At 45.0% G+C, this 21,589-nt stretch overlaps 1 protein-coding gene across 1 annotated transcript in view; it reads left to right on the top strand.

Annotated features, from left to right (window-relative positions):
• The first annotated feature begins 66 nt into the window (after positions 1 to 66).
• The window catches only part of CAMK4 (calcium/calmodulin dependent protein kinase IV), a 279,671-nt gene continuing 258,148 nt past the window's right edge, over positions 67 to 21,589 (top strand). The window contains exon 1 of the mRNA XM_040239688.1: positions 67 to 323. Coding sequence (XP_040095622.1) covers positions 163 to 323 — 161 coding nt within the window. The 5' untranslated portion in view covers positions 67 to 162. The remainder of the gene's footprint in view (positions 324 to 21,589) is intronic.

The following is a 21,589-nucleotide window of genomic DNA, read 5'->3' as shown; positions in this document are numbered from 1 at the left end:
CCCCCGCACGCTCCCGAGCGCCGAGCCGAGCGCAGCCGCGCGGAGGGGCCGGCGGGGGCGCGCTTGCAGGGCGCAGCTCGCGCCGGCGCTCGCGGGCGGGGACGCGCGGGGGCCCCTCGCTCCGGCAAACGGCGGCGGCGCTGGCGGAGTCCCGCCGCGAAGATGCTCAAAGTCACGGCGCCCTCGTGCTCCGCCTCGTCCTGCTCCTCGGTCACCGCCACCGCGGCCCCGGGACCCGGGAGCCTGGTGCCGGATTACTGGGTCGACGGCTCCAACAGGGATGCTCTGGGCGATTTCTTCGAGGTGGAGTCGGAGCTGGGACGGTACGGCGGGGCGGCTCGGGGGCCTGGGGGCGGCGGGCTGGGGCGCTCGGACCTGGAGGAGCCGGACATCCTGGGCGCCGGCTGGGGCTTCTGCCCGCGGCGCGCTTCGGGCGCTTGCCTTTTGCGGCTCCAGCTCCCCGGAATTCCGGGGCTGGCCTCCCGGCCCTTGGGTTCGGCCGGCTCCGGGAGAGAGCCCGGGACCGTTCACGAGCGGGCCGGCGTCCCCGCGCGCGCCCCGGCCGGTGCAGCTGCGGGCGGCAGCCCGGGTCCTCCCCACCGCCGCCGCCTCGCCGGCTGCCGCCTCCGTGGTGACAGCTCCGCCGCACGTGGGCCCTGCTTGCCCGAGCGGCGTCTCTGATCGCGATTATAGCTCGCCAGAGGGTCCTGTCTGTCTAGTTATTTTTTGGGGAGGAGGGGAGGAGGATGCCTTTTCAAATCTTGACAGAAATATTAGATTCGATTCTTCCTCCTCCCCTCATCAAGCTCTCCAACGCAAGTGGCACTGGAGATTCAACTTAAACACCAGCTTCCCCGCAGAGTCTGCTCAGGAGTGAAGGGGAATGAATCATTTAAGGGAGTTGAAGGCAGAATAACGAACTAGTGTGGCTTTAAAGGAAAGGCCATGGTAATTAGTGAGAAGACTGCTGCTGCTCTTTGACGTGCTGGAGTGACTTGTTTAATTATGTATGCAGAAAACCATCCCTGGGGTTGCAGAAATGTCCCTCATCCCTGCTTCGAAGATCCGTGCACGATGCCGTATGTTCCTATATTTTTATCCACTGAAAACTACCTCCCCCTTCCTTTTTCCTTTCTTTCTGTTATTCATAGGTGGGGAGACCTCTTTTCAATATTCATTTTAGAATCAGACCCTTTATTATATGGAATCTAAAGATGTAATTTCAACCGTTAACAAGTTGAAGCTTCTATACTTAATATTTCTTTGCAGATTTCTTTTTCCTTTCTTTCTTTCTTTTTGCTGGAATAGAGTTAGCAGTCATTTTCTTTTTAGTGTCACTGGAGACCACAGTATGGGATTCTGGATGTTGGTCCTTAGTGGGACTGTGTAAGGGCCCCTTCTCCTCTCTGAATTGCCTGTTAATGGCTCATTGAGTACAGAGGTGTGTAAGAAGGGCAAAACTTCTGACTGAAATTTAGAAATTGCCACTCTTTGAAAAGGTTTGCAGAACATTAGAACATTGAATAATATGTAAAATCCTGTTTTGATCAAGCTTTTCAGTGTTCATCTAAAGATCTGCTATTGCATGCATTCCCTAGTAGAGCTGAAAATAAAACAGCTCCTTCTGTAAGGCTTGCAGTCGACATAGTTGTGTGATGAGCTGCAGTGGAACCCTGCAAACTTCTGATTAAAGGGACAACCTGCTTAAAATCGGTGAGTTCCAGAAACTGCCACCTAGTAGAGGAAGTGCCTGACGGTGTATAGGGACTGTCCCACCCACCAAATCTGCCTGTTTTCTGAGTAACATTTACCTTAGACGTCCCTCATTGGCTCTGACTTAACCTCAGCACACATGAGCTGTGTGATTAAGGGTTGCAAGCTTAACTCAGGAAACTTTCTTTTATGTAATGAGTGGGAAATTGGGAAAATACCAGTTGCATACATATACGGGATGGTGGACTTCATAGGGGAAACCTAAGGAATTTGGAGTTTGTTATGTTTTTAAAAAACCTTGTATTTTGCAGTAATTTTGGAGCACGGATATAAATCAGTTAGATATGCTCAGACTGTCACTCTGCCATCGAGTCATTTGATTGCTATAAAAATCACAGAATTAAAATATTTTGAGAAGAGGTTAAAAATGGTTCTTTCTGTCCTCTTTCTCAGTATTCAAGTATATTAGGCAAGTTCTCTGTAGATGGCAGTATTGGTGAGGTGCATACGTACTCCATTTGGTTGAGACTTTGAGAAATACCGTCACTTCATGATCAGAATGGTTTGTTTATTTCTCTGCATGCTTGCTTGGCTTTTTTGGTGCAGCACGACTGCTTTAGTTCCCTGAGTGGGGATTGAACCAGCAGTGGAAGAGCAGAGCCCTAACCACTGGACCACCAGGGAATTCCCAAAACTTATTTTTTTTCAACAAAATAAACTTAGAACAAAAAACAGCTATGTTACAAAATAATTGCTAAGAATCTCTAAAGCCAGAGAATTCAACACAACTGTAATTGTAGGTATTGACTGAGTGACCAAAGTGTGCTTCCTTACCCCCTAGTGATAAAGTTGAGGCTCAGTCAGTTGCTTTCAAGCCTTTCCTCTCTTTCCTCTCGGGCTTGCGCCAAGTCTGCCTGTCAGTGGTGATGCTAAAGCCCAAACATTTAGTTCCTAGTAACATGGTTGTCATTCAGAGTAAGAGAACAATATCCCCGGTGCTGTGTGGAGCCACTGTGGTTAGTTACAGGGTGTACACTGTTCCCTGCAGACGAGTGTAGATGAAGTAAGAGAGTAATCCATTGCAGTTACCTGTTGTAAGCTGGTGACTCCTGATTTCAAGAATATTGGACATATGACCATCAGGGCATCATCATACTTTGAGGATGTTTTTGGGGATTTCGGGGAACAAAATTCCCGGGCTGTAACCACCTGGACTCCCCATGCGGTGCTCACGGCGCCGACCCACATAGAAACAGTCAGACCGGGGAGATGTCGTAGCTTGCTTTTTTCAGATTGCGACTAAGTCTCTAAAAACCACATTTGAAAATACTGTTGTGTTTATAAAATTTGTTTAAAAGTTCATGAGAACCAAGGTCACAACAAATTCAGTTCTACTTAAAAAGATGAATTGGCCTTGATCCCATTCAGGGCTCCGTATCCTAGAGAGTGGTTGGTCCTTTGCCCAGTGATTTGAGAAACTGGTGTTTTAAAGGTTTTTCCAAGGGAGAAGTGAGCTTCCCTGTGGCCAAGATCCTGTCTGGTGGTTTGGCAAACAGAGAGACAGAATTTGGCCTGGGCTGCCCTGTGGTTCGGGCTTCGGTTATTTCTCAGCTTTTGTTCCTGTCTTTGGTGTGAGATTGAAAGGATATTTGTCACAAGATCAGATGTGTGTCCCCCACCACCCTGCAGCACACACATGAGTTCAGGGAAGCAAATGACAGATAATTAGGACAAAAGAATAAGAGTGTGAAAATCACAGAATTAAAGTATTTTGGGAAAAGGTTGAAAAATCTACTTCTGTTCTCATTTTGAGTAGAAATTGATTTTTTGGAATCAAAACTTTAAAAAAATTTTCATGCCACTTCACTATACTTTTTTCAGGCTAATGACTTTCAGTACCTGCTCTATCCCTCCCCTGAGCTGGTTCACAATTTTTAAAAAAGCTTCTATAGCAATCCCATATAACCATAATTATATAGGGTCCCTTGCTATGGGTATCCTTGCTTAGGAACCAAATAGATTCAGATAACGAGTCATATGTGTGTGTAAAATGGGGGGAAGCTTGATAAAATAATGTTTATTCTTATTACCAACAGTGTGTTCTGATATTTCCTATTCTGTGCTGTTTGATTTTATCCTAGTTTCTTAAAAATATTGACTGAACCCATGGGATTCCACATCCCACCAGCAGGTTGTGACTCAGTTTTAAAAGGACGGTTTTAGGCCTAACTCTGTGTGTGCTGGATTAAAACGTGAGACAGTCCTTTTGAGAGGAGCCGTGCAGACGGTCGGTGACACTGAGTCCTGCCTGATGGCACAGCTCCGAGAAGAACAATTCCCCTGTCCTCATTTCCAGCATGATTGGGTCTCCCTTTTCAAACACTTTTGGAAAACCTCTGATGTCTCTGTAAGAGAAGGGTGGAGCATCTCCTGGACTGACTGTTTCAGGAGGCTGGACCAGGAGCATCTTCACTGCGAAGCAGAGGAATCCAGAGCCCCGAGCAGGGCTGTATTCCACTCAGTAACACCGAACTTTGCTCCTGGGTGATGGTCAGCCAATGCTTCCTGTAAGGGAACAGCAGAGGGTGCTTCTTCTAAGAGAACGGCTGCAGCCTGTGCTCCTGGCTGAGAAGGACTCAGACCCCCTCTGCCCTGCCCTTCTGTTTGTCTGCACCCTCCCGCCACTATCCACCGGCGCTCCAGAGTTCTCCGTCTTCTCTGACACGGGTCTGTAGGCCTCGCAGCTGCGGGCCTCCTGCCACACTCGCTGCGCTGGGTTTCTTGAGCTCTTGGGGGATGCTGTGTTTTTTATTTTTTAATCTCGCTAAGAATTTAAAGTGTACCTGTTCAGGCCCTCTCTTGTTCTTGGTGCACCTGATTCTTTTCTCAGGCAGTTGACTCAGGAGCGAGGTGGGGTTGCAAGTGGGAGAATAGCAACTGAGGCTGCACACCCTCTTTGCACCAACACTGAGGGTCTGTAGATCTGGCTGATTCACTGCTGGGTACTCATTGCCTACCTCAGTGCTCAGTACCCGGCAGGTGCTCGATAAATGGTTCTGAAGAGAATGGATGAATGGTAACAAAATGGGCCAGCACTGCGGGTCCTGCTGTGATCGTCTTGGTTCTGGGAAGCCTAAGGAAAGGATAATCTGGTGACTGCTTATCTTCTCCCTAAAACGTATGCAACCGTGATCCTAATCTCACTCAGCATTTGGTTTTCTTTCTTGGTAGTGTGAGTGTCGATGACTGCCACCTCTGTAACTTTTTCCTGTTCAGAACAATGCTGCTTTGCTGTTGGCAGAGAGCTTTCTGGCTCTGAAATGAAAAGGATTCAGTTTCACCTTTACCATCATTTTACCGTAGGCATGTCAGAGTTAAGAGTTAAACCAGCTTGAATTCAAAGGCATGAAATACCTCCAAGATATGCCAGCTACTAAAGTTAATAAATAGTAAATGCTAAATTTAGAAATACTGTCGTTGTAAAGAACCTTTAAGTCAAGTGAAGATAATGATAGCATCATTACTTTAAGAATACAGTATTTTTCCTTGTTTAAATACTGTTGCAAGGGTAAAAATAACTTTTAATTTGGAAAAAAAAAAACATAAAAAGACCCAGGTGCTGTCTGCTTCTAAGTTGCTCTGGTGAACTCTACTTGGAAAAAAAAAAGAGAAAGAACGAAAACACTAACCACAAAATAGCTTCAAAGACCTTTCTTGTAAACACTTACCCTCAGACACATCTGTGTGGATTATGTATTTGCAATAATAGTTTTGAGAATAAAGTACTGAGTGGTAGCCAAGTGAACTGTTTCAGCTACTAACAGTTATATTGTTTTATGTTAATGATTTTATTTTTGCTAGATTAAAAAGTAGTTCTCTTTAGACTCCCTTTCAGGAAAGCTAATGTATCTAATAAAAAATATTGAATTAAAAAAATTTCAAGGTCAAGTTTATTCTGCATAATATAGTATTTGAGTCAATGAAGCATATAATGCAAGTCAAAGAACTTTACGTGAAACCAGTAGCAGTTAGAGTCGAGGTTTTACTGAAATTGTATTAATCTTTACCTCAATTATTTTAAAAGATCTATTTGATAATGCAGGATCATCTGAAAATGTCATGACTTCCGTGGTTTAATTAGGAAATTTGATCTAAATATTGATGGCATAATATTAGCATATAAAGGATATGCCCCAGTGCAGTCTGTTTTTAAAATTCTACTTGCTGATGGAGGGCAGCGGCTGTGCGGGCAATGTAAAATAATGAAAGGTTTGGGTGGGAGATTTCCTCAGCAATCTTATCTGTGCCAAAGATCAAATAAGGACAGCATGCTGCACAGTAACTGTGGGCAGAGGGTTGGACGTGTTCAGCTTGCTCTTTTTCTCAGAGCAGTTTCTCAGCCTTGGCACCGTAGAGGTTTAGGGCCAGATAACTCTGTGCTGTGGGGCTGTCCTGTACCTTGGGAGATGTTTAGCAGTATCCCTGGCTTTTACCCATTAGTTGCAGGTAGCCCCCGACCCTACTCCACCAGCTGTGACTACCAAACACGTCTGTGTGTGTGTTTGTGTGTGTGTATGCTCAGTCATGTCTGACTCTGTGACTCCATAGAGCGTAGCCCGCCAGACAGGGAAGAATAGTGGAGTGGGTTGCCATTTTCTCCTCCAAAAAAATGTCTCTAGACATTATCCTCCTTTCTTTTGAGAAGCCCTGTCTCAGAAGCTGGAAGCTCGTCTTTTGCGTGATTTTCTTTTAGTGATGTAGATAGTTAACAAGGAGTTTGATGGATTAAAGTCATTTAGCTTTATTGATTACTTGCTACAATCAAATGTTTCTTCCATTTTTATGTAATACCTTTGATTTCTGTTGTATATACATAACCCTTGTGCTATAATTTGGTTAATATTTTTGTTTAAATCACCTCATTTTGGCTAACCTAAATTTACTTACTGAGATTACTCATTTTCATTAAATTGAAAACCAGTATTCATGCCATAAATAGAAGCAATAAGAACAAAGCATTTTTACTAAATTGTAGCAGAAATGCTTGCCTCCAGAAGGCTCCAAGCCTAGAATTGTTTTTCTCTTTGTTAAAAAGGGAGATTATCAAAGATTAGAGAGTTTAAACCATAGTAGCACAAATTGAGGTTTTCTTCTTGATGTAATCAGAAAGATTGAAAATAATTGAAAAGAGAATGATGTTGTCATCTTTTGATTTATTATTATTGAATTCCATATCTTCATGCCACTTGAAGTCCTCTCTGTTACAAGTCTGATCTTTTGAATATTATGAACTGGATACTTTATGGTGTGGGGACAGGGTGTGGGCAGGGAAAAGGTTAGAGTATGAATAGTGGAGTCATTCAGTCGTGGCCAACTCTTTAAGACCCCGTGGACACCAGGCTCCGGATTTTCTAGGCAAGAGTACTGGAGTGGGTTGCCATTTCCTTCTCCAGGGAACTTCCCAACCCAGGGATCGAACCCAGGTCTCCCACATTGTAGACAGACACTTTACTGTCTGAGCCACCAGGAAAGTCCAGAGTATAACTGAATGTGATAAATAAAACCCTGCTTGGCATCCACATGCATAGTTTACTGATAAGGCACCAACAGTTAATATGAGATAAACAAATAAGACTAATACAAGATGGAGGGGCTTCCCAGGTGGTGCTGGTGGTAAAGAATCTGTCTGCCAGTGCAGGAGATGTAAGGGTCGTGTGTTTGATCTCCAGGTCAGGAAGACCCCTTGAAGGAGGGCACAGTCACTCACTCCAGTATTCATGCTTGGAGAGTCCCATGGACAGAAGAGCCTGTGGGCTTAGCATGTGTGCAGGCGTGCATGCACACCAGCTGGAGATAATGAGAATTACGGCAGGGGAGCAGGGGCTCGGGTTCTAAGGCCTCTGACTCCAGTGCAGGAGACCCGGGTTGGATCCCTGGGTCAGGAAGATCCTCTGGAGAAGGAAATGGCAACCCCCTCCAGTGTTCTTGCCTGGAAAATCCCTTGGACTGGTAGGCTACAGTCCATGGAGTCGCAAAGAGTCAGACATGACTGAGCAACTTCACTTACAACAAAGTGATAGTTTTGACTGGGAAGATTGAGGTGTCTTCTTTGGAAGGGGTGGATCTTGAAATCTGGCAGGATTTTAATGAGGTAGAGCTTTGGTGAAGAGTATCCCAGGTGGAAACTGCATTCTAAAAAAAGGGCAAAACTTGGCAGAAAAATGTGGAGTATACAATTTATTTTGCAAATTTTATAAAGTATGAATGTTGTAATGAGAAATAAGGTTAGAAGAGTAAGTTGATATCAGAACAAAGAAAGCCTGTGAAAAAAATGACTGAGTTTGTATCAGCTGAAAACCAAAATTATCCTTAAAACAGAAAGTAACCATTATGAGAGCAGAAGGTGGCTGTAGAAGCAGCTGCATCTTAGGGTGAAGACGCGGAACCCATTTGCCTCTAACTCTTCATGCAGATAAGTGAGGGGATGGGTAGGAGAGAGTTTAAACACACAAGCAAACAAACCTTCCTGCACTCCATGGATAGGATAAGAAAGGGAAGTGTGGGCTTGAGGGGATTAAGATCAGTTGCCTGTACTGGAAAGGGGCAGATGGAACTGCTTTAGGCTTTGAGGGTCACAGGTCTCTCTGGCAACTCTCAACCCTGACAATTAACTGCAATCAGCCACAGACAACACAGAAACCAATGCACATGGCTGTGTTCCAATAAAACTTTATTCAGTTCAGTTCAGTTCGGTCACTCAGTCTTGTCCAACTCTTTGCGACCCCATGAACGGCAGCACACCAGGTCTCCCTGTCCATCACCAACTCCCGGCGTCCACCCAAACCCATGTCCATTGAGTCAGTGATGCCATCCAACCATCTCATCCTCTGTCATCCCCTTCTCCTCCTGACCTCAATCTTTCCCAGCATCACGGTCTTTTCAAATGAGTCAGCTCTTCGCATCAGGTGGCCAAAGTATTAGAGTTTCAGCTTCAGCATCAGTCCTTCCAATGAACACCCAGGACTGATCTTTAGAATGGACTGGTTGGATCTCCTTGCAGTCCAAGGGACTCTCAAGGGTCTTCTCCAACACCACAGTTCAAAAGCATCAATTCTTCTGTGCTCAGCTTTCTTTATAGTCCAACTTTCACATCCATACATGACCACTGGAAAACTTTTATTAATGACAGTGAAAGTTCAATTTCATATAATTTTCATGTCACTTAATATTATTCTTTTGATTTTTAAAAACCATTTTAAAATGTAAAAACTATTCTTCAGTTGCAGACTGTTCAAAAATAAGTGGCTGCTATCTGAGGCCTTTAGCCCGTGGTTTGCTGACCCAAGACACAGATCAGTCAAGGTAAACTACTCCTCCTCACAGACATGAAAATTTCAGATTAAAATGACATCAAAGCTTCATTTATTCAAGTAACTACCTTTAGTCTCCCTTTTACTTGGGACATGTCAACCTGATAGTGTTTTCAGTGGGCACAGTCTTTAAATGCATTCTCATCCTTTTTCTGTATCTGTTGAAACTAAATCAGTTGCAGTTCTTACATGTATAGTACATTGGTTAGTTTCATTCATCATTCTTGCTTTCAAAAATGAAGTAACTTTACTTGAAAGGTGTACTTTAAGCTAAATTTCCATACCATAAAATTAAAAAAAAATTCCACATCATGATCAGCATTCACATTCAAAGATTATTGGAGGGTCATTTATTTTGTGTGTAATAATTAAATCAATTTCAATTGATCATTCTTCTCTTTATTTGAAATGATAGATATTACAAAAGTAATATGCTAAATAATCTATTTACTTCTAATTAATAGTTTAGTTTATTTTTCTATTTACTAATATATTATCTGTATGTTGAATGATCCTTCTATAAGCCATGCATATATCACAGGTGGACTAACTAAGGTCCTTTGAGACTGTTTTAAGCATTAAAAAATATATATATATTTCTTTTTCATTTGATTAGACTTTAGAACTAAAGTAAAGCAGTCCCTCATATCTTAACTAAAGCAGAGTTCTCTAAAGTGGGATGTTCATACCCAGGGGGTGAATAATATATTGGGATGTTAAAAGAATGTAGAAGAGAATCTATTTTTACTTATTTTTCTAACTTTTGTGTTTTATAAATGTTTTGAAGAGAACATCACATTTTGGTTCAGTAGCATATGTGTTGAATTTGTAGGTACATAAGTACACACAGTTAGGGAGCATGTGCCCAAAACATTTTGTTGGATGATTACTGGGTCAAAGAATAGTAGTTTTAAGTGGCTATTGAGTAAGTTTTTTACTTAAATGCTAACCTTTTACTTTATGAAAATTATTTTAAAGCAAATATATAGATCAAAATGAAAACAAGAAATCATATTGCAAGGTGTGACTTTGTGCAGAAAAGGGGAAGTGTGGACTCATATGTGCACTTGTTATGCATTTTAAGACTACCTGATGAAAGGTTTTGATAAGAGCTTAACTGCCATTATAACCAAAAAAAGTCATATAGCAAAATAAAAAAAAAAGAAAAGGAATGCAGTTTGCCCATCAAGCAGAGGGTTAAATGAATTTGGGTTTTGACATTTGTTTTCGTGTGTGCGTGTGTGTGGTTGTTGAACCCAGAATTCATAAGCAAGAATGTCAGTTTCAAAATACCCAACTTTCTTCATGGTAAATTTTGTCAACTACTGGCTTAGGCTATTGACTGCATTTTCCTAAAGTGTTTGATGGTCAGGGCTTGAAGAGGTGTGGGCAATTCATGCCAGGATGCTGAGTTTAACTTGGTTAACAAATGCATTGTCATCAGTTAATTACTTTTTAAGTCATGCTTCAGGGTGATATAGTTGAAAAATTCACAAGGCGCAAAAAAAAATTTTTTTTAATAGCTAGACTTGAGACAACATTCTGATTACAATGAGTTGCTAAAAAAGCAATGCATATAACGTGTTCTTCACCATTTTCTTTACTAGTTTGTGGTAGCATTTTTTGTTAAAACCATACTTTCTTTGATTCATGTCATGGAGAGTATTTGACTAATATTATAAGCCAGAACAGAGAAGAGTAGGGGGTCATAAATCTGTTAAGTTCACACGTTTGTTGTGACTGTAATGCAATATTTGAATGATTTTTTCCCACTTTCAGTCTTCATGGGCTGTTCAGTAGGTTCTCTGCTTGCACTTTCTCTTTCATTGTACCGTATTTTGGACTTTTAAGCTTGGTCTGCTTTACCTCTTGTACTGTCTTGAAGGGACAGTTAGTTAGTGACACTAATTTAGTAAATGACAACTTTCCATGTGGGACTTTCACATACAAAGTTGTTCTTTAGTTGTAACAGCTAGTCAGTCCAAGTGTTACCTTTAACAGGATATAAATGCACTGCTGCCTCTTCATTCAAGGGAATCTTATTGCTTCAAAGCTCCACGTTAGGACAGCCAGTGAGAAAATAAGATATGTTATTAAATGTATCCAAATTCAAACTATATAATTCAGTAAATTAGCCTGGCCTGGAGTGTTCCCTCCTTATAGGCCTCTGAAGTTTTCTTTGTGACTGGAAACATTTTTAGTGGTTCCTATCGGAGAAAGCAATGGCACCCCACTCCAGTTCTCTTGCCTGGAAACTCCCATGGATGGAGGAGCCTGGTGGGCCTGCAGTCCATAGGGTCACTAAGAACGGGGCATGACTGCGACTTCACTTTTCACTTTCATGCATTGGAGAAGGAAATGGCAACCCGCTCCAGTGTTCTTGCCTGGAGAATCCCAGGGACGGGGGAGCCTGGTGGGCTGCCGTCTATGGGGTCGCACAGAGTTGGACACGACTGAAGCGACTCAGCAGCAGCAGCATAGGACTGTGAGTCCTTCCTCTCCCTTTTCCCTCTGTGTGAACACATAAGGTAATAAAAATGTTCAGTGAAGTTAACTTGTGAGTTCTAAGTGTAACCTGTTTCTAGAAGCAGTTTGTTGCTGCTCCTGCTAAGACCCTTCAGTCGTGTCCGACTCTGTGTGACCCATAGACAGCAGCCTACCAGGCTCCTCTGTCCATGGGATTTTCCAGGCAAAGAGTACTGGAGTGGGGTGCCATTGCCTTCTCCGCTAGAAGTAGTTTAGTTCAGTCCAGTCGCTCAGTCATGTCTCTTTGCGACCCCATGAACGACAGGACGCCAGGCCTCCCTGTCCATCACCAACTCCCAGAGTCCACCCAAACCCATGTCCATTGAATTGGTGATGCCATCCAACCACCTCATCCTCTGTCGTCCCCTTCTCCTCCTGCCCTCAATCTTTCCCAGCATCAGGGTCTTTTCAAATGAGTCAGCTCTTCACATCAGGTGGCCAAAGTATTGGAGTTTCAGCTTCAACATCAGTCCTTCCAATGAATATTCAACTGGTTGGATCTCCTTGCAGTCCAAGGGACTCTCAAGAGTCTTCTCCAACACCACAGTTCAAAAGCATCAATTCTTTGGTGCTCAGCTTTCTTTATAGTCCAACTTTCACATCCATACACGACCACTGGAAAAACCATAATCTTGACTAGACGGACCTTTGTTGACAAAGTAATGTCTCTGGTTTATATTAAGCATATTAAGCTGTCTAGGTTGGTCATAGCTTTCCTTCCAAGGAATAAGCGTCTTTAATTTCATGGCTGCAATCACCATCTGCAGTTTAAACATGTAATAAAAACAGAACCGGTCATGTGTATGGATGCCACGTTAGCAGAGTGGGAATGAGCACGTCCCCCGGGTAATTCATGGCACGCGGGGCGGTTCTGTCCGGTCTCGAGGTTCTGAGGAGGTGGCGTGTCCAGGCCGAGCGGGGCGCCCAGGGCGGGTGAGGTTTAGGCCCAGGCCGAGGGGCTGCGGGGGCCCAGTGCCCGCTTGGGCCCCGGGGATGGAAGCGAGACCCTCAGGCGGCCTCAGCCAGGGGACAGCGGGGCAGGCAGGCACTCGGGGCCGGCTAAGGCCGGGGCAGCTGGCAGGGCGTCCTGGACAGCAGAGCCCGGCGGGGTGAGGAGGCCGGGAGCCCGAGGCGGGCGCTGAGGCGGGTGAGGAGGCCCGAGGCGGGCGGTGAGGCGGGTGAGGAGCCCGGGAGCCTGAGGCGGGCGGTGAGGCGGGTGAGGAGCCCGAGGCGGGCGCTGAGGCGGGTGAGGAGGCCGGGAGCCCGAGGTGGCGGTGAGGCGGGTGAGGCCCGAGGCGGGCGCTGAGCCGGGTGAGGAGCCCGGGAGCCTGAGGCGGGCGGTGAGGCGGGTGAGGAGGCCCGAGGCGGGCGCTGAGGCGGGTGAGGAGGCCGGGAGCCTGAGGCGGGCGCTGAGGCGGGTGAGGAGGCCCGAGGCGGGCGCTGAGGCGGGTGCCGAGGGCGGCGGGCGCGCGCGGGCGGGATGCAGTGAGGTCGGCGCTGCGCCGGGCGCGTCTCCCTGGCATGGGCCTGGCCCTCACTGGGCCTCCGTGTGAAGTGAAGATCGGTGGTGCAACCACCTCAAGGTTGCCGTGAGGATGGAAGGAGGTCACGTGTGTAAAGACAGTTAGCCGCAGGGTTGGCACTTGAGCTCAGGATCATCCCCAGGGGGAGCAGAAGGTAGGAGGTCGCGAGGAGGCTTCCAGTGAGGCCGCTTAGTGAAGCGCCCTAGTCAGCTTGCTTGGCTGCCCAGCACTGTGACCCCAGCTTGTCTGCTTAGTGGCTTATTCCCCACCGTTTCTGATTCCCACCACGGACTGTTTTCACGGGTGTTAAGATTTTTTTTTTTAATATGCATTGCTAATTATTTCACTGATACGACAAGGTGATCATCTCATCACCGGCGCCATTTTTGCGAGCCTGAAGTGCAGAGGGGGAAGTAGCTGGATTCCCGACCAGGTCGTCACACTGCTGTGCTCCTGTCTTGCCTGCCGTCCTCCGGGGACCCTTCATGGGCCTCAGGTGTCCGGGGGTTGCGCGTGAAACTCCCCTGGCCTGAGCTGCCCCCCTTCTAATTCCTCAGGAGACCCCCCTGCCCCCTCCGGCCTTCTCACTCTTGTGCCGCCTCATCCGTGTAATGTCTTCCAGGGAAATGCTGTCTTCACCACCAGTGTCTGCCCCTCAGACAGAGGAGCCCTGAATCTTATCCATCTTTCATGCCTACTACTAAGCCCCTTCTCCAGCTTACTAGCTGCCTCCCATTGGAGAAGGCAGTGGCACCCCACTCCATACTCTTGCCTGGAAAATCCCATGGATGGAGGAGCCTGGTAGGCTGCAGTCCATGGGGTCACTGAGAGTCAGACCTGACTGAGCAACTTCACTTTCACTTTTCACTTTCATGCATTGGAGAGGGAAATGGCAACCCACTCCAGTGTTCTTGCCTGGAGAATCCCAGGGACGGGGAGCCTGGTGGGCTGCCATCTATGGGGTCGCACAGAGTCGGACACGACTGACGCGACTTAGCAGCAGCAGCAGCAGCTGCCTCCCATACGTGCTTGGTGCAAAGCAAGTGAATGAAGAAATATGTGAGGAATTAGATGAACACCTGCAGGAAAACAAATGCACTCTTAAATCCCTCTTCCTTCAAGATATTTCCCTACACAGGTCCTTTGCTAAACCAGCACACTGTGAAATGACTGATTCAGTGCCTTTGCCCCTCTCTTTAGAGTGTGAGCCTCTGTGGGCCAGACCTTGGTCCCGTCTTTTTGTTCGCTCTGTGTCCTCAGACCAATTGCAATGCCTGGTATAGTGAGCACTCATTAAATATTTGTTGAGTGAGTCAGTCATACCAGCAGGGCCTCTGCAATTCAGAGTCCTTCGTAACATTCTGGGCTCCAGTCTTTTATCAGGCTGCTCTGTCTTAAAGGGCCTCATGGTGGCTCAGTGGTAAGTATCCTTCTGCTTTGCAGGAGATCTGAGCTTGACTCCTGGGTTGGGAAGATCCCCAAGAGACAGAAATGGCAACCCACTCCAGTATTCTTGCCTGGGAAATTCCATGGGCAGAGGAGCCTGGCAGGCTACAGTCCATGGGGTTGTAAAAGAGTAGGAAATGACTTAACGACTATACAACAACCACCTCTGAATGACTGGGAATAATGTGACCTTCTGTGATTAGATCATCTACCTCAAAGTTACCTTTTAGCCACAAGCATCTGTGCATCTGTGTTTTCTTCCAGTTGGTTATCAATCAGTCTCCAGATGATTGCCTTAGTTCTTTACTGTGTGTTCAGGAGACAGAACAGCTTTTGGAGTAAGTAGGGCTCTAAACTCCAAAGGCTTTATAAATGTGCTAGAAGATCTTGAATAATTTTTTCTTATTTTGTGCTTTTTAAATGCTTCATCTCTTTTTAGAGACATGTACTTATTGTTATTTACTTCTTTTAGTGGAAGTAAAAATGGTGAAAGGGGATCATTTAAAATTATTTAAATTTAAAAGTAATGAAGGAATAGCTACTTTGAAAAGGCTTGACTCATGCCCTGTTTGTGGCTGTGTAAGCAAGTATCGATGTCCTGATGTCCTGTACCCACGTCCTGCCTGCCCGAGGGTGGAGGAGGAGTTAAGGAGACAGTCAGGCAGGAGAGCAGGAGCGGTCCGCCATGCGTCGGGCTTTATTTGTGGTTCTTACCTAAAAATCATCTATTGGGATGTCTAATTCTTTATGTATTTCTGTATCAAAAAAGTCACTCTTTGACTTGACTTCTAAGTAGGGTCGTTAACTTCACAGTCATGACTTTTATGCTCTATCAATGTTTGTTTGTCCTCATCTTGTGTTTGATGGCAGAGAGAGGGGGCGATACGGTGAAGAAAGACCCTAGGCGGGGAAGGAAGGAAGGTCACTGCTTGCCGAGGCCTGAGCTGGCTGCGCCGCAGCCCACAAGCACCTCCCTATTACTGTTACCTGGTTTCTCCTTGTTCCTGTTGTCCCACCAGAGCCCAGGTCCCCCTCGTTTTCCTTGTATCTTCCTTGTGACGGCCTGATGCTTGTGTCCCTACTATGGATCTCGTGCTGAAGTCCTCATCCCCATTGTAATGGTTTTGGCGGAGGGCCCTCGTGATCTGATCTGCACTCTCATAAGAAGAGAGGTTGGAAAGCGTGCTCTCGCACTCTGCCACATGAAGACACAACGAGAAGTCAGCTGTTAGCAAGCTAAGATGCGAACTCTCACCAGAACCCAATTGTGCTGGCCCCTGATCTTAAACTTACAGCCTTCAGACCCATGAAGAATAACTCTCTGGTTTAAGTCCCCCAGTCTGCTGTGCGGTGGCAGGTAAGGCAGCTGAGCCTGCCAGAATCCCATATGCCCCTTTTCTCCACTTTGACACCCTTCCGACTTCGGTCACAAGCCTCAGAATCGGCGTGCTGTGTTTTAGGAGCCAACCTGAGTTAATCTAGGTTAGTGGGGCAGGTGTAGCTGGAGGAGAGCGATGCGCTTTTTCTTTCTCAGACACCAGCGTTGTTCCTCTCCCAGCTGTTCGGGATGGATTTCTGAGGCTGACTTCATGGGAAGGTGATGGTGCTTTGGCTTTATCTAGGAGCTGTCTCGGGCACCACCCCCATGGTATCCACTCTGCGTCTGTGTCCAAACCTGTGGGCTTTCCAGGTGCCAGCTCCTGGCTTGTTTCCTCAGCAGCTGGCACAGGGGTTTTTGTTGTGAACTAGAGGCTCAGCTATTAAAACATAAAACGTGGCTCATCTTGAATATTGTATGTTTCCATCAGGACTTGGACCTGGGACAGCTCATGTGGTCACTTACACACCTCTCTCAGGACTAAGAACCCAGTGTTCCTCTGAGTTCTGTCCTCACTTTCACCTGCTGGTTCCAAGTGCAGTTTCCAGCCTGGAAAACCCTGTTAATGCTTTTGATTTGTTGAGCACCAGTTTATTAACATTTACTTAGTCTTTGTTGTTGTTGTTCAGTCACCAGTTCATGTTCAACTCTTTGTGACCCCATGGACTGCAGCACACCAGGCCTCCCTGTCCCCCGCTGTCTCCTGGAGTTTGCCCAAGTTTGTGTTCATCAAATTGGTGATGCCGTCCAACCATCTCATCCTCTGTCACCTCCTTCTCCTCCTTCTCCTCCTGCCCTCTATGTTTCCCAGCATCAGGGTCTTTTCCAATGAGTTGGCTCTTTGCATCAGGTGGCCAGAGTATTGGAGCTTCAGCTTCAGCATCAGTCCTTCTGGTGAGTATTCAGGGTTGATTTCCTTTAAGATTGACTGGTATTACTGAATTTATAAACTTGGTCAGTGTTTCTTCAACACTTGATTCCCTTCTCTGATAGTTGATGTCAATTTTATATCTTAAACTGTTAATTTTTAAGAATCAAGTTCACATTACTTTGGCTAGTGAGAAGCTTACATACAACGTAGAGTCATGGAGTAGACACTGCATGACTTTGTATGAGCTTGAGGTGATCCAAGAAAGATCTTAATATTTGTAAATAACTGCTGTCCTTTTGCATTTCACATATTGAAAATAATGTGTGGTATAACCTTAAGGTTTTCAGTATCTGTAGAGAAAAAGATGGTTGAGGGAGATAGTTTAAAATAACTGCTATAACTGCTAACTGTCTTTCTGTATAATTTTTAGTTTGCTTTTCTTATAAGAGGAGCATTAAAATTAGAAAATATTAATCATTTTGTAGCTTTCAGATCTCATTTGTGCCAACTTTAACTTTGTCACATATTCATTCAGTTCAGTTCAGTCGCTCAGTTGTGTCTGACTCTTTGTGACCCCATGGACTGCAGCACACCAGGCCTCCCTGTCCATCACCAACTCTGGAGTCCACCCAAACCCATGTCCATTGAGTCAGTGATGCCATCCAACCAGCTCATCCTCTGTCATCCCCTTCTCCTCTTGCCCTCAATCTTTCCCAGCATCAGGGTCTTTTCAAATGAGTCAACTGTTTGCATCAGGTGGCCAAAGTATTCGAGTTTCAGCTTCAACATCAGTCCTTCCAACGAACACTCAGGACTGATCTCCTTTAGGATGGACTGGTTGGATCTCCTTGCAGTCCAAGGGACTCTCAAGAATCTTCTCCAACACCATGGTTCAAAAGCATCAGTTCTTTAGCGTTCAGCTTTCTTCACAGTCCAACTCTCACATCCATACATGACTACTGGAAAAACCATAGCCTTGACTACACCAACCTTTGTTGACAAAGTAATCTCTCTGCTTTTCAATATGCTATCTAGGTTGGTCATAACTTTCCTTCCAAGGAATAAGCATCATTTAATTTCATAGCTGCAATCACCATCTGCGGTGACTTTGGAGCCCAGAAAAATAAAGTTAGCCACTGTTTCCACTGTTTCCCCATCTATTTCCCATGAAGTGATGGGACCGGATGCCATGATCTTAGTTTTCTCAATGTTGAGCTTTAAGCCAACTTTTTCACTTTCCTCTTTCACTTTCATCAAGAGAAAAAGCTGGGTAGCACCTTAGAAATTGAGCACAGAAAGGGCACATGTCTCTCCCAGCTCTCCAAAGCTTTCGCAGTAGAAGTGGACCAGAACCTTGGTCTCTGTACTCTGACTCTGTGACGTACTTCCTTTCCTAGTGTCATTTAAGAGTCTAGGGCTTAAATTAAGCCACTCCTATTTCTTCCTCCAGTAGCTTTCCTGAATTATTTCAGAATTCAATATTTCTTAATCTCTAAGAAACTGTTAATATTGAGATTTTTAAATTGATACTATTTTCTACTTTATATATTGTGCTTTTTTTTTTTCTTTTTGAGGAGGATATAGTCTTAAAAGTAAAATGCAGCAAAACTATTAAACATTGGATAATGTTTTACACTCCATTTCTTTCACATTTTGGACAGTGTTCATTCATGTTGTAAAAAACACTTCTGTCCCTGCAAGTATTGTTATCACATTTAGAAGTCTTAGCATGCATGTCAGAGTGCACTCTGTTCCTTTTGGTCTTTGCGGGGGCTGAGATTCTCATTGTTATACAATTCATTAAGAAACTAGCTGATGTGTGTGTCCCATCCACTTTAAAATGGCCACCTGTGTTAAACTATAGTGTTAGTAAGTAGCTTTATTTGTTCTTTCTGACTCCAGGAAAGCTGAATGTTTGAGCAGACTAATTGATTAATATATTCAGTTCACTTCAGCTGCTCAGTTGTGTCCAACTCTGTGACCCCATGAACAGCAGCATGCCAGGCCTCCCTGTCCATCACCAACTCCCAGAGTTTACTCAAGCTCATCTCCATTGAGTTGGTGATGCCATCCAACCATCTCATCCTCTGTCGTCCCCTTCTCCTTCCACCCTCAATCTTTTCCAGCATCGGGGTCTTTTCAAACGAGTCAGTTCTTCACATCAGGTGGCCAAAGTATTAGGGTTTCAGCTTGAATTAATATTTAGTGCAGTATTTAACAGTACTTGAACTGGAAAAATTACATGGAGGTATTTTTATGGTGCCATCAGATGTCATGAGATCAAGGCTATTTTCTTACAGCTGGGGATGCTATTGATTCTAAAAGTTATTTATAAGAGAAACATACTAGATATTCTTAATTTCAGTTAATATTGCCAAGATCTGGTTTTCTTTAAATAAATACTCTTTGCCTTTTTTCCCTAACCCAGTAGTTTTGCTGACTGTAGTGATAGGTTGTCTAGTTAGATTTGAATTCCTTTAACTGATAAGAAAAACTACTTTTATTTATTGTTGATAGAAATGGCAGAGATTTTCATTATCTGTAACAGGGAAAATTGGAACAGTGTGTTATTTTTTTGTTCACATGACTATATTTAAGCCTGTGCTGAAGAATGCAACGCTAACAATACTTAAAGCTGTATCTCATTTTCTTTTCTTAGTCTGCTTTCTCTGACATGAGTCAGCAAGCCAGTTTTAAATTTCTCTCAAACAACTTCTACTTTGGCCCCTGTAACTTGTTTTTATCCTTGTAATTCCATTAAAAAGTGACAGGTAAGTTCCACTTGACTTCCACCTCCCAAATTGATTCTTTGATATCACTTTCTAAACCTCTTAGCCTCCTGTCAATCTGCTGATCAATTTTCCCTCACCATTTTTAAAGCTGTCACAACTATGCTCTGCGTGCCATGAAATGCTGAGCATTCATAGACAAAGTTTACTGATGTAAATAAAACTTAAGATTCTGTTGCTGCTGCTGCTACTGCTAAGTCGCTTCAGTCGTGTCCAACTCTGTGCGACCCCAAAGATGGAAGCCCACCAGGCACCCCCGTCCCTGGGATTCTCCAGGCAAGAACACTGGAGTGGGTTGCCAGTTCCTTCTCCAATGCATGAAAATGCAAAGTGAAAGTGAAGTCGCTCAGCCATGTCCGACTCTCAGCTGACCCCATAGACTGCAGCCCACCAGGCTCCTCCATCCATGGGGTTTTCCAGGCAAGAGGACTGGAGGGGGGTGCCATCGCCTTCTCCAAAGATTGTTAGGTGTGTGTATAATGTCATGTGAACAGTGTTATCAGTCCCAGGAGTAAACGGGTCTCACAAATAACTGTGGTTTGTATAAGCTGTGTTCAGCCAAACCACGTCTCTAGTTCTATTCCATATCTGCTCACAAACATCAGTGTTGATGGGTTTTCCTGCCCCTGTGTAGATGTGTAGAGTAGCGGTTCCTAACTTTCATCCATAGACCTCCTATGTGGTAGGACAACATGAGACTCATGAAATTGAAAATGAAATATTACGTGCAGTCTTTTTTCTGATGGACATGACCACAGCTTTCATCAGGTTTTCAAAGATGTTCAAGGAGCCCTGATGTTTGAGATTCATTCAGACACGTACCTTCTTTATCTGTTCTGGAGAGCTGGGTAGCACGAGGCTTGTGTTGTCCTAATCATTTAGGGGATATCGTTTTTCCCATTTCTGCTGCCCTTCCTGGTATATTTATGCTTAAACAGAGCTTTTTATATTTTTACATACTGTTTTTACCTCTTCTGTGTTCCCTTTAATTACTTAGGATACTGTTATGCATGCGTGCTAAGTTGCTTCAGTCGAGTCAGACTCTGTGTGACCCCATGGACTATAGCCCCCCAGGCTCCTTTGTCCATGGGATTCTCCAGGCAAGAACACTGGAGTGGGCTGCCCTGCCCTCCTCCAGGGGACCTTCCATACCTGGGGATCGAGCCTGCCGCCCTTATGTCCCCTGCATTGGCAGGCAGCTTCTTCACCACTAGTGCCACCTGGGGCGCCCCAAAGAAAAAGGGAAAAGTCAAAGTCTCTCAGTGGTGTCTGACTTTTTGTGACCCCATGGACTGTATAGTCCATGGAATTCTCCAGGCCAGAATACTGGAGTGGGTAGCCTTGCCCCAAAGGATACTGTTATATGCAGGTGGTATATATTGAAGTGTCAAAAGAAAGCCAGCTCAGGTTGTCTTTACCAATGGAATGGATTAATTGGCTGAAGTAAGTAAAGTCCAGAGGTTGTTCAGCTTTTACCTGTGGTTTTACTTGGAATGCATTTGTTTTTCTTCGTTTCTTTCAGTGTTGCCCTCCTAAGTTTGTTGGTCTGTCTTCATGCCAGCATTCCTCATGGTAGCAAAATGTAGCAGTTAGAGTCCTGATGTTGGGAACTAACCGCCCTCATCCAGGACAGTAGGGATCTTCACTTCCTTCTACCACTTAATAGAGCAGAATCAGTGTGGCAAGGCCACCAGCGCGTTCATTGTCTTCAGTCTATGTTACCAGCTCACTTGAACAAGTCATGGTGACAAAGTGGAAGAGATTAGTTTTTGAGTAGTGCTAATCCAGTATTCTTGCTGGAAAGTCCCATGGACGGAGAGACCTGGAGCGCTGCGGTTGATGGGCTCGCAGAGTCGGACGACTGAGTGAGTGAGCGCACACAGGCAGGGTCTGCCTTTAGGATTCTGGAGGTTCCAGCCTGGGTGTGGGTGCTGACGGGACAGAGGCTGAGCAGCAGCTGGCAGTGTTTATTA

The sequence above is a fragment of the Oryx dammah genome, unplaced genomic scaffold (assembly GCF_014754425.2).
Source record: "Oryx dammah isolate SB20612 unplaced genomic scaffold, SCBI_Odam_1.1 HiC_scaffold_5, whole genome shotgun sequence".
NCBI lineage: Eukaryota > Metazoa > Chordata > Mammalia > Artiodactyla > Bovidae > Oryx > Oryx dammah.
Note: the sequence above shows the minus strand (reverse complement) of the source record. Positions and strands in the feature narration are given on the sequence as shown.